At 40.7% G+C, this 16,896-nt stretch overlaps 1 protein-coding gene across 1 annotated transcript in view; it reads right to left on the minus strand.

The window, feature by feature from the left end:
• Positions 1-1,730: 1,730 nt before the first annotated feature.
• Positions 1,731-16,896, minus strand: part of LOC149790759 (D-serine dehydratase-like) — a 31,978-nt gene continuing 16,812 nt past the window's right edge. Inside the window, exon 9 of the mRNA XM_089971439.1 lies at positions 1,731-1,918. Within this exon, the coding sequence (XP_089827565.1) occupies positions 1,829-1,918 (90 nt within the window). The 3' untranslated portion in view covers positions 1,731-1,828. The remainder of the gene's footprint in view (positions 1,919-16,896) is intronic.

The following is a 16,896-nucleotide window of genomic DNA, read 5'->3' on the forward strand; positions in this document are numbered from 1 at the left end:
AAATGTGATAGAGAGGTTTATCAGTTGTAGCCAAAGTGGCACAGTGTTTTGAATGCTTATAAACAAACTCGAAGAAAGATAATTATGGTCTGAGGCCATACTTTGATATACGGAAGTGATAAGGTTAGGCCTATCTTTAATGCGTGGAACTGCTGCTTGACACAGTGATAACAGCTTGACTGACTTCGTTTGAACTGACGCTTGACACAATGATAACAGCTTGACTGACTTCGTTTGAACTGACGATTGACACAATAACAGCTTGACTGACTTCGTTTGAACTGACGCTTGACACAAAGATAACAGCTTGACTGACTTCGTTTGAACTGACGCTTGACACAAAGATAACAGCTTGACTGACTTCGATCAACGGTAGAAGTAGTAAAGAAGTAAAGAGACAAAATAAATGAACAAATGACTGATTTCACATAAATATTAACCAAACATACTGCTTGTTTGCCATGCAGTCTGTCTGCTATTAACTGTTGTCTTCGAAATCGAAATTGCTATATCTGCCTCACTGGGCACGCTGGTTCACTAATGATTGTTACAAATATACAATAATTATATAGGTTAAAATATACTGGAGAGATAACAGCTTTCTCTCTTGTAACGACTCTATGGTTTTAAACTAAGTAACAGAAAGATGCAAAACCAACATTTTTTCAAACAACTTATACATAATTTCATTCTTTAAGTCATGAAATGAAAATGTAAGAGGAACTGACAGTATTGTGAAATTAAATCTAAAATAATGAGAGTTCTATCACAAGTACAAAAGAATAGAGTGTTCATCGACTGTTTTGATGTACCAATAGCTTTAAATGTGCTGAAATGTCAACAGTCTTTATGTTACACATTGGTACTGTCGAGAATGTCTTTGAATGAATTCAAAATAATTCCAAAATATTGTTTAGTCCAAAATGTTATATAAGTCCTTGTAATTCCAATAGATAATTTAAACAAATGTTTCATCTCAAATTAAATATAAACACAACATCTGCCAAATGAATATAAATATGAACAGAAATATAAATGGCAATAATTGTTCACTTATATCCGTGTATACATCTCCAGGGCTGTGTGGCAATATATCGTTGCCTGATCCATTTCAGTTATTTCCCGATGCCTTTTTACCTGATTTATGTTGCAACAGTCAAACATACCAAACTGTAAACATGATCTTTATCTAGTTGGATCTATTTAGAGCGCATTAACTTACAATATAATCTACAATCGTGGATAAAAATTAGCCATGCAATACTTGTTTATAAAATGATCACCAGAATCTAAATCTATATTTATGGACAATAATTATATTACAGTATAGATTTACATAACATTCTATACCTTGTTTATTAAATAGTTATGATTGACAGGGGTGTACATTTTAATCGTACTGGAAAATATGTTACTTTTTCACAAATTGCATTATTTTCTCGATCCAATGAATGCTTTTTTTCTAGAAGAAAAAGTTTGGAGCCAAGAGATTAATTTTATGTGACATAAAAACAGTCTTTAATAAATTATGTTTTAAACAGATCATATGCAGCCTTTGTGAGTTCGTATGCATTTATGTATATATTTTTGTCTTTACGTTGTATGTAAGCCTCTATGTGCACCTATGTGCACGTGCGAATACTCATCTGTATGAGCGTGTGAGAATAAAGAGTATGGAAGCTGATGTACAGAATAACAAACTGCAAGTAGCAGCAAGAAAACATTCCAGAGCAAGTACTGTACGAATTTATTCAGTCCAAAACGAGGTACAACAGCTGACTCAATTCTGTAAATGTTTAAGTAACCCATTAGAAAGAAGTCTTCACGACTACCAGCCTCGACATGGTCTCCATATGTCAAGTATCTTGTCACCAGAATGAACGTAGTATAAAGGGTGCATCATGGCTGTATCACATGACTGAAAGACAGACAATTTTATATCAGTTTCAATAGATGTCACTTCTTTAAGGAAATGCTATATCTGCATTGCATTATAGGATTGAAAGGATGGAGATGCATGCACCAATGGCGACTCAGCTGAGTCAGTAAGTGATAATATAAAGTAAAGAGCTCATCCCATTTGTAAAAGTCAAACTGAGAGACCAACGTCTGAATTGTATGTATGTTTGAATGTTGAAGATACTTATTATTTTATTGTTTATAGTCGGAAAATAGCTCCAACAGCTATAACACATCTTTGTACACCCACCACTCCCACCCCCATCCTTCAAACAAGCAACGTTTATAAACTTAAACTGCCATCGCTCTCAGCTAACATTCCCCACTGTGTTTACATCGGTGACGTCATTATGTAGTAGGCCAATAGGACAAATCGCCATTTTGCTCCATGCGTGAAAAATGGTCGGTTTCATTTTAAGTGAAATGGTTAGCACGGTTTGTTGATGCTAAAGTTTTCATTGAGTAAATATCATCAGCGCAATTAACATCAGATCTGAAGTTTGAAAAAATTACATTTTTTTAACAATAAAATGTGACATTATTATTATAAAATGGTCTTAGGAATTTATGTTTGGGATTTTATTTTGATTTTAGCTTGAAGACCTAATTGATGATGGTGCAGACCACATGTGCACGTTCCAATCTCTATGTTTAGTGGAAAGCGTTGCGAGAGACGATTGCTGGGAGAAATATAATTATTTTCTAATTTTTTTGCCATAATTCATGTTGATTGGTAGGATTTATACATTTTTATACTTGATTTGTAATTTTTTTAATATCGTTATCAGTCATATTTTACATTCTATAATGCTGTTTTCATTAGATATCGTTTAACCTTCGAGCAACAATTGTATTATTTCCTTGCTGTCACAATGCTATAATCTATGCATTTCTGTATATTGTAAATGTTGAGAATGGTTTCAAAATATTGTTACGTTATTTTAGGGATTATACTGTGAATATATTTTTTTATCTAAGCATACGTGTATTTATATCTTACCTGTGCGTAATATTTATCAATAGCAAACTACACGATTTATTGAAGTTTCAGATAATCAGGAATAGTTATGCAAATTTTAAACCGAACAGATTCATAACCATGTCTGACTTAGTTCAACGTTACTGTGGTTTAAAGGTCACACTCCATTAACAACGGGTTAGTCGTACATATGCCTTCCGTCGGTTTGCTATTATGGCTCCCTGAGAATTCGCCATTGTCGGGACTGGAATATATCGTCAACATATGAATAATGTCCATTTGACATAGTCAAAATGGGACATTTTCTGCAACCTATTATGATAATAGGACACTTACAGTAACGCTTTACTTAAGTAGGAAAATGACTGCAACCCATTATTTGAATAGTACAATTTTTTGCAACATATGTTTTGAATAGAACAATTACTATATAGCTTGTTATTTGAAGAGGACAATTACTGCAGCCTGTTATTTGAATAGGACAATTACTGCAGCCTGTTATTTGAATAGAACAATGACTGCACCCTGATATTTAAATATGGTAATTTACATTAGCCTGTCATTTGAATAAGTTGAATATGACAATTTCTACAACCTGTTATTTGAATATTACAATTGCTGCAGCCTGTTATTTGAATAGGAATTATATTGCAGCCTGTTATTTGAATAGGACAATTACTGCAACCTGTTACTTGGATAGAACATTTACTGCAGCCGGTTATTTGAATAGAAAAATTACCGCGGCCTGTTATTTGAATTGGAAAATTACTGCATCCTGTTATTTGAATAAGAAAAATACTTCAGCCTTATCTAAATAGGATAATTACTATAGCCTGTTATTACAATAGGTTTAATATGACAATTACTGTAACCTATTACGCGAATAAGCCAATTACTGAAGTCTCGTATTTGAATAGGACAACTAATGCATATTGTTATTTGAATAGGAAAAATACTTCAGTCTTATCTGAATAGGATAATTACTATAGCCTGTTATTACAGTAAGCAGAATATGACAATTACTGTAACCTATTATGCGAATAAGCCAATTACTGCAGCCTGTTATTTGATAAAGACAACTACTGCAGCCTGTTATTTGAATATGATAATTGCTATAGCTCGTTACTTGAATAGAACAATTACTGCAACTTGTTATTTGAATATGATAATTACTGCAGCCTGTTATTTGAAAATGACAATTACTATAGCTCGTTATTTGAATAGAACAATTACTGCAACCTGTTATTTGATTAGGACAAGTACTGTCAATAAGAAGGATTATTCAACTCTTTAGATGAAACGGAATACATACATTTTCTGTCTGAATAAAAATCGTCTTATTTTATTTAAAATCAGTCACTTTTTATCAAAGAAAGTGTTTACTAAAATCGTATATTTAGTGCCAATACGGAAACATTTGGATTATCAGTGATAGCATAATCGGATGATATTCAGTCAGTGTAATTTGGTTTAACATTATTGAGAGTGTTAGAGAACATTCATGACGTTACATCTTTATTTTGTTCCCTTTTGCGCTTTTCGTTGTAAAAGTAGTGAATAGGGTCACCTTAGCCTCAATGGGAATTAGCATTACAGACCCCCCTTGGGTCACTTTAGCCTCAATGGAAATTTAACATGGAGAAAAATCGTGGGTCACTTTAGCCTCAAGGGAAATTTAACATGGAGAAAAGTCTTGGGTCACTCTAGCCTCAAGGGGAATTGAACATGGGAAAAAGTCTTGGGTCACTCTAGCCTCAAGGGGAAATGAACATGGGGGAATAAAGTGTGGGTCTATCTAGGGACAAGGGGAATTGAAAATGGGATTTTTTTTTTTTTAAATTTAAAAAAAAAAAAAAAGGGGTAGGCAATGGAAAGTCATTCTCTTTTCGAGAAATATGGGTGGCCCTCAAAAGGGCCTTTGGGTTTTTTCTTCTTCTTCTTCTAACTCCTTAACTTCTTCCACCATCCTCTTATTTTTTCCATCATTCCTTTCTTCTTCTTCTTTTCTGTTTCCGGCATCCAGTCCGGGTGACCCATGGCTCGGAACTTCTCTTGGATTTTCATCCAGTTAGCGTTTAGTTTCTCTAGTTCTTCCTTTTTCTTTCTATTTTCTTCTACTTTTCTTTCCTTTGACCACTTTTCTTTGATCTTCTTGACCTCTTCGGTCAGCACATTCCTCATTACTTCTTCCGCTTTCTTAAGCTTGTCTAAGCCCCACTTCACAAAAGACCAATCTGTCCATTCTACAATGTCTTCTAAAAAACACCTTACACTCGTCACATAAACTATCGCTTCTTTCAACTTACCCACTTTCACATACGGTGGGTTAATTAAACCTCTGATTCTATTCTCCTCATCCTCTATCATTTCTTTTACAATATCGATGGCTAAGTGGAGGCTGGTTACTTGTCTTGAGACGAAGTCTTTTGTCACTGCATGCCTCCATTCCTGTTCAAGCCTTTCTGCTACATTCAATCCATCCACCATCCAATACCAACTTCCCATAAGGTTGTTATACAAAGCTGAAGCTGCTGGCATCTTCTTGTTTGCTTATTCCGTAGAATGGGCTCCAATGGCAAACACTGTTAGTTTTATACTTAAAGCGCGGACGTGATTGAAAACATCCCCCTAAGACATAAAATTGATATTACCTAGATCATGACCAAACAACGCGCGGACGTGAAGGAAAACATCCCCCTACTTTCTCATTTCATATAATAAAACCTAAACTATACTCTCCACATACGCTAAGAAACAATAAAGAAACCCATAATCTACTATTCACACAAACATACCTGAGCTCTTACAAACACTAACACACAAACACATACCCTCACACTAAAAAGAGTATATTCACACTACTCTACCTACACACATTGGCAAATTGATGGTTATTTCTTTTCTAGAGTATTGGGTAGCCCTGAAAAGGGCTGTTGGTTTTTTTTGAACTCCAGATGCACCTATCTAATGATGGCACCTTCCTGGCCTGGCGCCACACACGCATCTTCTTCCCCATTCTCCTTTCACCTTTCTTCTTGGGAGTGCAGAGGCGGGATATGTGGCTTCAGAATCCCAATTTTCTGTCTCTGGGATTCTGAAATTTCCTCTCTCCTCTTCTTTGTTTCTTCTCTCCTCCTCTTCTTTTCTTCTTCTTTCCTCGTCCTCCTCTTTCATTCTTGCTTCTTCGACAATGGCCTCCGCGGCCAGTTCATTTAGTATGCGCCTGGCATATTCCAGGTGCATCTGGAGTTCTAGCAGTTTCACAGTTCTGGTGTTCATTCTTCTGGTGGTGTTGATCAATCAACAAGGGTAGCTAGACTTATACTTTATACTGAATTTATACTGAAAGCGCGGACGTGATGGAAAACATCCCCCTAAAAACATAAAATTGATCTTACCTAGATCATGACCAAAAAACAACGCGCGGACCTAAAAAAAACACTCACTCACTTTTTATGCTACCCATTGCTATTGTAAAAAATTTTCATTAATCACTTCAATAGACTATTCACATACGCAAAGAAATCCAATCTAACCCCAAATCTACACCTCAAACACCAAAAAAAAGACATCATTTTAATCTACTATCCACACCAACGTACGTGAGCACTTACAAACACACAATCTTATACACAAACACATACCCTCACACTATTTAAAAAAAAGAGTTAGTGTTTATATTCACACTACTCTACCTACACACACACACACATTGGCAAATTGATGGTTATTTCTTTTCTAGAGTATTGGGCAGCCCTGAAAAGGGCTTTTTTGTTTTTTTTGTTTGCTATGGCAATCTTTTTTAGTTTTTAAGAATGCGATGTCCTCTGAGGATAGACTTTCTGGCGATAGGTCTGCTTCTTCGGAAAGAGAAGAAGAACTCTTTGGTGTCGATACGACAATCGACAAAGCCTCTGTCAGCTTCAGGTTGCTGCTGCTGCTGTTGTTGTTGTTGTTGTTGTTGTTGCTGTTGCTGCTGCTGTCTTTGAAGTCTGTACTTCTCTGTCCATTCTTCTTTCTCCCTGTTCACTTCTTCTCTGAAGAGCTCTTCTATCAGGTCTTCAGTGACTTTTAACATTCTCACGTTCTCTATCTCTTCTGGCTTCGGTATCAGACTGTGTCTGACCCTATGCAAATTCACGTAGGCTTCGTTTAGCTTAGCTAGTTTGGAGCACATCTTCGTAGGAGGATGAGTCGACAATGGATGGTTAGACTGGAAAGAACCCGGTTCTTAAAGTCAAAGCGCGGACGTGAACGAAAACATCCCCCACACGGTTTTCGAGTCGCAACGTTCAATGAGTGTCATGAGAGGGATAGTAAGAAGTTAAAGAGCATGAATCCAACATTCTTATAGTCAAACAAAAGACAAAGGCATTTTTTTCAAAACACAACATTTTTTATTCAAAAATGACTTAACACTAACCAACAACAACTCTAACATATTTTAAATAATAATCCAACATTATAACATCAAACATTTTTTTCTTCAAATCACAAACATTTTTTTCAATTCATACTCTACTTTAAACAGGGCTGACAACGTTGTGAATGAAATTGTGATTTCCACTGTTGGAAGTCATTAGGCCATTTGTCTCAAGCTACGTTTCCTAGCTTGAGACAAAAGATAAGCATACTGGTCACAAAACCATCGATCTACATTCACATCATTTCTAGAAGAAGAACGAGGATTAAAATGAGTCACTAAATGTTCTAAGGAATAGCCCAGGCTGCGATGATGCAGAAAATACACACAGTACTGTCCACACACCAATGAATCTGTGCCTTGTAATTTCACATTATTGAATCGGGTGGTCTGAGCATTTCTTCTCATAAAGTCAATGATATCGTCTTCCAAAGGGGGCAATCCGTACGAATCGAAATATTCCACACATCCTTCTTCAGGAAAGTAAACGGCTACCCAGTGGGTTCCTGGGAGATGACTGTCGTCCGTGTTGATCACGTAAGCTTGATGATCTTGAGGTTTGCGATGAGGAAGTTCATCTTTAGCACAGACGACAGGATTCCAAGAAGCCGTATACGAACTGTGGTTCAAAATGTAATAAAGTTCCCAGGTATCCATTGATTTGTGTGTTTTCTTCTTCTTCTTCTTCACAGGTAATAATAAGTTGTCAATTCGATCCTGACTTTTTGCTTGAAAATGTCTGACAAATAACCGTTTCTTCGTTTCGTCTCCTCACTTTGATTCAGGAGAGCTTCGATACGATTGATCTCTTGAGTGGTTAATGGTGGACAAGAATGTTCACGCAAGTCTTTATACCACTGATGCAACACGTCTTCGTCCGAGATGAGACTCCAAGCTTCGTCCAGGTACTCGTCCAATTTTTCTTCTTGACTCAACATCAGGCATTTATCGTGTTGAATTTGACTGGGATGATCGTTTTGACATCCATAGCAATTTTTCTTGATCAATTCCGTCATTTATTCGACCAAGTGTTTGGCAAAACAGGAGACTAAATGGGCTTCTTGTTCTGGCCATCTCGACTTCATCATGATAACTTCTTCTTCTTTCACAGTCTCCTCACATTCCATGTCCAAAGTTTCTCCACTAGGTAAAGAGGGAGAACAGTCTTCCATAGCTTCTAATAATCTAGAATGACTTCTCTCAAACTGTTGATTTCTATCGTATTATCGAATTCTGCATACAGGATGACGTTCACTGTCTTGTCCAGTGGTTCTGCAAACTGAAGTTCCACACGAATCTGGCCTGATTTTATAGGGTGGAAATGTCTCTCGTCGCTGCCTTGGTCTGGAGTGAAATCGAAAGCCCACAAAGGATAGCCTCCTGCGTAATCTTCGTACGTAATGCCGTGACTGGTGTTGGTTCCTAACTGGCCGGTGGCTTCGTAAAAGGACAAGTACGATCTCAAGTAATTCATCTTCGTGTCACTAAAGTCCGGTTCGAAAGGTCTGGTACACAAGGTCTTGCCATCGCGACTGACTTCGATTTTCTTCACCTTAAAGTGTTGAAAGTTGAAAGGATTTTTTTTGAAGGCTCCGTTGAAGGCTTCATTCTCGACCATACCAAGGATTAAACGTTTGGGTAACTGTCCTTGAAACAGATGATCTTCGATCATGGAATGATGGCTAGCGGGAATGGTGAACGTTTTCACTTCCACCCTTCGTATGGGATACTTGGCGGTCGTTCTGCTCTACGTTTGACTGATGTCGTTTCCCACTTTGGGTAACACTTCCACGCGTCGTACGTAGAGTTTGGTCTCCTCGATTTTGCTTTTAGGATTGGCAGCATCAGTATCAGCCAACAAATGGAAAGCGGCACTGCTACGATTCAGTCTCAAGCGGACATTGACCCCGTTCAGCAAATATTTCTCTTGCAACCACATGTCCAAATGCAAACGATCCATCAGTTCTAAACTCTTTCCAACTAGGATTTTGTTTCGTCTTTCCACAAAGCCGTCATTGTCTTTATCTGTTTCCTCAAACGCCTTCGCTTCGTCAGGTTCCCATAGCACACAGGCATTGAGATGAGTATTCTTGGCATCTATTCCGTATGTCAAGAGATTTTCCAGGTAGGCACGGTAAGGGTAAGTATCCATGCTGCTGCTAACCAGTTTGTTGTTCAAGTACAAGTCCACTGAGCTGAACAAGGAATGCATGAAATTGTTGACGGGAGCTATATTCTCAGTGTCTTCTACTGCACCATTATCCTTATCTAGAACTTTGATTTTCAAGTACAAGTAACTGCTATTCAGATCGATGTAATCTTCGGGTTGTCCCTTGATTTCAAACTCGATGGGAGCGGAATCTGCCAATGAGGAAACGGGATGAAATTCCACCCATTGGAATTCTTGCATGATCATCATCGTGGGGGGCATGGCAAACAGATCCAGTTCCGACTTGGAACAGGCGCAAGACTCTCGGTGCATCATTTTTTTTGTTGCTGTGTCTCAATAATCGAAAACGTCTAAGTCTCGATGGGTTCTTCTTTTCTTGGCCTTTCTAGCTTTAGACGTGTGAAGTCTGGTGAAAGGGTGTTTTCTTCGTCGTCTCTTTCTGCCTTGTCCTTGCTGAATGCCTGACTCGGTAGCGTGCAGAGCATTTATAGGTGTGTCTCGTCGGCCTAAAAGGTCTTTACCCGTTTGCAGCAAGACATTTTTGCCTGCCCTCATGAAGGCTTCTTTAGGGTTTTGTTTGTCGATGATGACATTTTGGAGAAATTCTTTGCCTTGCGTCAGTGCCGCATCTTTCAAGGCGTGCAATCCGCGTGTCACCATCGGTTTCAACACCGGGGCCACCGAACGAAAGGCCGATTTCAAGATATCTCCTAAACCGTGTCCTCGCTGTCGGGCAACCCCTCGGTACACTGGATACATGACTTACGAGTCGTGAGAGAACCGTTTTCGAAAATGGAGTTTCACCGTGACTTTTCCTTTGGTGAATGGAATATTTTGTCCCAAATCTCCTTTTACAGCAATGTTGACCGTGTCCAAATACGACTTGCTGACAGGCAAATAATGAGGATGTACAAATTCGCGGTGGACGTGATAAGTGTTTCCACCTTCCTCGTCAGTGACCGTGGCAGAATTTACTTTGAAAGGAATGACACGCAGTAACGGCACGGAGGTGTGTCCCACCACATTGTACTCCACCACATCGGAGTACACGAACATCAAATTCAGTCCCTGGTTCAGTTCTACCGGTAAACGAAAATACCTTGCAAAATGCCCGTTGTTGTCAATCTCTGCGATGTGAATCTTTTTGGTCTGCTTATCCGTGACCAAATTGAGGTCTCCACCTAAAATGTCATACAATCCAGGGCAAAATTTAATACGTATACTTCTATCCTCACTTTCAAATCTGATGAGTAGACGGTGAGACTGTTTGTGGTACTCAATGGTGACACGTTTATTTAGTTTGGACAGAACTTTGTCAAAGGCTGCATAGAATTTGTCAGCGATGGCCTCCACCAGATGTTGACCACTAAAATAATGACCTGAGTTAATTTTAAAGTGATACACGTAAAGAGGAGAAGAAGTGTCACTGCTGAGTATTGGGGCCTTGGGAAGTGATTTATGTTGAGAAGTGGCCGTCATGGTTTGCTGCACTGTTGGGTCAAGAATTTCGACGTCAAAAGTGTTTTGAGTTTCAGTGATGTTTTTGATTTGTGTTGGGTGAATCATTTCTACCAAAGCCACTTCCCAATGGGCTTCGTGATCTAAGGGGATGGCCTGAGGTAATTTGGCCGTGTAACAGCACAACGTGTTGTGGGGAAACACCTCCATGGAACTGTCACTGGGTAAGGTTAAGTAAAATTGGTTTTGGTGACTCATAATTCCAGAGTTCTGTGGCTGTCCGAGGGGTTACTGGACGTCAGAGGCGTGTCTCCGCCCAAAATGGGGTTCTGGTTTTGATTGTTGTTGGAGTGGTGACTGGCACTGGCACTGAACACAAGGTTCCCGTGGTTCCCGTTGGAAGAGAATTTCAGGGAGGGATTGGGAAGTAGGTAACCGATGCAACTGCTCAATAAAATGGTCCACAATTGTTTGTGTCCTTGTTGCAAACTCAAATTGGCAATGGCTGCCCCGATGACACAATACACCACGAAGATTTGGCAGAAAAAGACGATTTGCGTTTTAGGCACACGTTCTCCACACCACACCCACAAAGGTTGTTTTTGTAAATCTTGCACAGAAGAACTAGGTGAAAGAGTGGTCGACGTAGCTGCGTCTGTGTGAAAGGGCATGATGGTCACTTCTTTTTATAGTCGATGACTTGCGAAGCGTCGATCCAAGAATCAAAACTGGGTGGATATCCTTTCCAACGTACTTTGACTTCTTTGACACGTCGTTTGCCTACTTTACGGGTTCTGCGTTCGAGAATGCTTTCGATGTCGTACACGTCGTCTTCTTTTTTGGTGACACGTTGTAACTCGGGCAAATAAAACGTTCCTTTGAGCACTTCTCCGTTCATGTCTTCCAATTTATAGACAGTAGGATGACGGCCATGCACTCGTCCAGTGACGCGAAACAATTCGATCGTCCAGTTAGGTAAGTAACCTTTGTCGAAAGTGCGTTTGGTTTTGCCAATGCGTACCCAATCTCCTACGGCCAACTCTCCACTTTTCTTGGGGACAGCCCTCGTCGGGGACGTACCAAACAGACGCTCAAACACCAACACTTCGTTGTCGGGAGTCACGTCTTGCGGGGCACGTCCGATGCTTCGATGGTAAGATTGGTTGTACGCTTGCACCAGGTGCGGTAAGATGTCGATATACTTCAGAGTGTGGTGATGCGTAAAATATTTCCACATGCGTTCTTTCAAAGTGCGTTGAAAACGTTCCACGATGCTGGCTTTGGTTTCGGGATTCTCGGTGGTAAAAAAATGAATGTCACGTTTCTTTAATTCTTTTTGGAAAGCTTGGTTCAGAAATTCGGTGCCTTTGTCCGTTTGCCGTCGAAGAGGGTGACGACCGCTTTGTTTCAACACCCGTTGCAGGGCTCGCACTAACTCGCTGCTGGATTTGGAAGTCAAGGGCACGACCCAGGCAAATTTGGAAAAGACGTCGATGACACAAAACAAATATTTGTAGCCACGATTGTAGCTGGCCAAATGAGAGACATCGGCTAAATCGGCTTGCCATTGATGATCGATGCCTTCCACTCGGGTGCGACGTCTGGCAAACTTGCGTCGAATGGGTTTGTGTAAAGTGTAGGTAGCTTGTTCTTGTAACCATCGTTGCACTTGAGGTAAACGGAGACTTTTCAGTCGTGTTTTGGCAGCACGATACAATTTTTGAACTCCTGCGTAACCTGCAGGATGCGAGGGATCGTAGTAAATGCTGGCTAAGACTTTTTCCATTTTTTTGTGTTCGTATGTTAATAAGACACCCACTCTTGGAGGATGCTACTCTTTTTCTCTTGGGGTATTTTCTTGGATTGCAATGCTTTGCGTGTGCGACCGGCAATAGGTGTTGAAGAGGAGGATGTCTGAGCGGGGGATATCGGTTCTTGTTTCACTTCTGTCTTCACTTCTGTCTTCACTTTCTTTTTCTCTTGTGATGAAGAAGGGGTGGCCATCATCTTTTTAATCCATCCAATTCTGGAGGTAGGTGGTGTTGTTAACTTGCGTACTTTTTCTGGTGGAGTTTGAAACCCTTCTTCTTCTTCTTTTCCTTTTTCTGTCTTGGTCACTGGTTGTGCTGGGACTGGTACTGGTACTGGTGATGGTGCTGGACTTTTCATCAAGGTCTTAAAATCTTTCAGAGTGGGTAGAGCTGTTTCGTCTAAAGCTTTCTGGTGAAAGAGTTGCAGTCGTTGCAAAAGTTGACCGTACTTTTGCGATTTTCTGTTTCGGACAAATCTTGGCGATCCATCAAGGACTGCAATTCGTGTTGTAACTGGGACATCTCGCTCAAATGGGGATTGGGAGGTAAATGCGGGGTGCGTTGTTCTTGCCACCGATGGTATTCCATCCATCGTTTGTAAGGTACTAAAGCTAGTTTTCGTCCTTCCATGGGGTTGTCAGGGGTCGATTCTGAGATCTTGGGACTTCCGAAGGCCTTTTTATCTTGCTCCCACCAGTCCTCCCAACATGGTTCCCAAGACTCCTTTCAGTATGGGGCCTAACAAGAGAGGCAAAATGCCTCCACGTTGGACCAACATCTTCTTCTTTTGACGAATGGGAATTTTCTTTTGAACCATTTGGCGAAGAACGTGACGATGTTTGCTTAAGCATTGTTTCTGGTGTTTGGATAAAGGGATCGTGCCTTTCAAGACGTTCAAACAACATTCGCACACGGTATTGATGACCTCTTTGGAGGCCGATTGAATGAGTTTTTTTCGTAGAGGTGGAGAAGCTTTGGACAGGATAGATAACATGTCCCCATGTTTGACTAAACGTGGTGGTAGTCCTTTCCTTTTCTTTCCTTGGGGTTTTCTGGAGGGTGACACCTTTGAGTCTTCAGGAGTACCAAAAAACACTGATACCCCCGACTTGGTCACAGGCCTTTTTTTATACTGGAACGCGTCGCCACTGATTGCCTTTACGTCGTATCAGTTTGAGGACAGGCATGACACGTCGTGCAGGGGTACGTAACGGACTAAATCGAGGCAGTTCTTGCTTGGACAAATCCAGTAAACTTTGTAACATGCCCGATCTTTCTTGGACTTTGATTTTGGGAGAAGGTACTTTGTGAGCAGCAGCCACTGCCGCTAAATTGGAGGGTCCTGCCACTGGGGAAGTTCTTTTTGGGGTCATCAACGGAGAAGTTCTTGGTGTAATCAACATCTCCAAGTACACTTCAGTTCTTGGTGTCATCAACGGAGAAGTGGATGAACGTGAGGATGACGGAGACGCAGTCACCGACGTGGCAGGTCGTGGTTTGCGAGTGTAAAGTTGCGTCCTGGCCGAAGTGCCTCTCTTGCGACTAGTTTTCTTCTGTGGACTTTTCTTTTTCTGGGGACTTTTTCTCTGTTTCTTTTTCTGGGGGCTTCTTTTCTTTTTCCGGGGTGGTGTCTGGTAACAGGAGGGTCCCGCCACTGGAGAAGTTCTTCTTGGGGACCTGGTCTTTTTCTTTTTCTTTTTGGGGCTTCGTTGGACTTTTTTCTTGGGTATAACTTTGGGGGCAATAGGATCCCATCTTAAGAGAGAGCGAATGATGACCCCTCCTAGAGTACCGCTCCCTCCAGGTTTCAAAATGATTTGTTTTTTGGTTTGAGTGTCGATGCGGGGATCGGCCAGTTGGACCAAAGCGACTTTGTTTCGATCGAAAAAGCGTTTGGTTTGATGAGGAATCTGAATGATTCCTTGGAGTAATTGACGTGCCGCCACCGTGAACCATCGTAAGACTTCTTTGAGACTAGCTTCTAAGACACGAGCTCGTATTTGTGGATTTTTTTCTCGACTGATGCCATACAAGGCACGAATCAATTTGACGGGAAGATGCGACTGAAGGGACGTCATGTTCACACTGTGTGAGACAGACGAAAAGGGTCTGAGGTTTTTATAGATTTTTTATGTGGAGTGAAATTAAGTCGAGGACGGAGACGTGTACAGGACAGGCCCTCCGTCTTGGCACCAGTGGTGAAACAAGTGGGTACGAAATCGCAAATCCTCGGGGGTCGTAGGTTTCAAATCGACGAGTAAATAGGCGTGTGGAGTTTGAGTGGCATCGTCGTACGCCTGAGTCAGCCAAGGCGTTCCTAACTGTTTGGCTAAGACTTGCACTTGCGATTTATCTCGCGGACTTTTAAACAAGACCACGTAATGCGCATTGAGACTGATGGTGCGATGGGCTTTACTTTGTTGAAACAAATTTTGGGTGATGTAAAGGACACTGGCATTACGGTGATGCCCTTTGCGCGTGAACCACAGTTTAATTTCTTCTTCGTCTTCTCCTAACATGTCGTCGAAAATGACCAAATGGGTTTGACGGGAGTCAGAGACGATGCCGTCGTCTTCTTTAGGAATGCCTTCCACAAACACGATGGAATCGCCTTGACTTTCTCGCAAGAGGCTGTACGCCGATTGCCACTCTTTGTAACACCACACGATCCGCTGAGGTGGCCGATCGATCAAATGATGTTTATGTTCGATCAAACGTTTGACGAATTCGGTTTTGCCTGAACCGCTAGGTCCAGCAATGAGCATGTTAAAGGGATGGCGAAGATACAAAGGCTCCGAACTGGCACGATCTAAGTGTTCGTCGATGACTTTGACAGTAGAGGAAGAGGGAGCAGAGACAGCAGAGGTAGCCATTGTGTGAGAAATGTCACTTGTGACACGAAAACAAACAAGACAAGAGTTTATATACTTTTTTTCAGAACACGTTTATTGAATGTTTTCAAAAATGAATACAAAAGACAAAAATACATAAAAGCCAAAGGCTTAAGTACAAGGATAAAAGGCACATGATAACCATTAACGTGGAATAAACACAAGTGTCTGTACAACATGTTTTGGGTAATGTTCTAACCAGTTCTATAGTAGGGGGTAAGGTCACACAAGTGTCCTTCCGAAAGGGTCTTTCAAGCCTGTCCACGACAGTCCCGTCCTGGGTGACGGGTTCTTCTGGCACCGTCACTAACACGGGTTGAAAAGTAACTTTTTTCCTTGAACCACTCTCGTGCATACTGGGCCACTTCTTGGGTCCAAGCCTCAAAATCCCATTCTTTCCAGGCACGGACATCTGTCCAGTGGGGATGTAAGTCACAAGCTACACACACATCGTCATACACGTCTTGGGTAGCTAAAAGTTGACGAATCTGTTTTTCCCGTAGAGGTCGAGAAGTATCCAGATGAAACCGCAAGGCTTTGAGCAAAAGGAGTTTTTCGTGACCATTTAAGGCCATTGAGGTGGTAAGTACTGATCGTAAAGAGTCCACAAGGAATCGGCTGGGAAACGAAATCCCAGAAAACAAGTCACTAAGACACACATCACTTGTCGTCCCAAATTGAATGGATACAGTTCTTGTAATAATCGATGGTAATGATCCACGGTTTGAATATGGTCATTGAGTTCCTTCCACGGAATCTGTTCAATAAGATGTGACATAATCCGTGGCATGGGAACTTGATTTTATAGTGTCTTTGTTTCGGAAGCAATAAAGGTAATTTCTAACTAGACATGTTCGTTCTCCAGTAGGGAATTTAAATGTTACATACTGTAACCGAAACGTCTTTCGCTAAGCAGATTCCATGTAACAAATGTTGGTAATCCTTTAACTCGTCTTCCTCAATACGTTGCAGTAAGTGAATCTCGAAGTAACCAAAATTACGAACGTCTAGTTCATCATCATTCACAAACTGAAAATGTTCAACAAGGTCTGACCACTGAAAAAATTTCTGACGAATCAGTGTTCTTATACCATTCAGGTACCAGTGGTTAAAGATCTGGTGACGTAACGGATGCAATTGTTCTTTACGTTTCACTTGTATTTTGACCAGTTCTCGGTAAATCCTTTCTCTCAACTCCTCAGGAA

This window comes from Sinohyriopsis cumingii, chromosome 10, assembly GCF_028554795.1.
Source record: "Sinohyriopsis cumingii isolate HCF-2022 chromosome 10, ASM2855479v2, whole genome shotgun sequence".
Classification (NCBI taxonomy): domain Eukaryota; kingdom Metazoa; phylum Mollusca; class Bivalvia; order Unionida; family Unionidae; genus Sinohyriopsis; species Sinohyriopsis cumingii.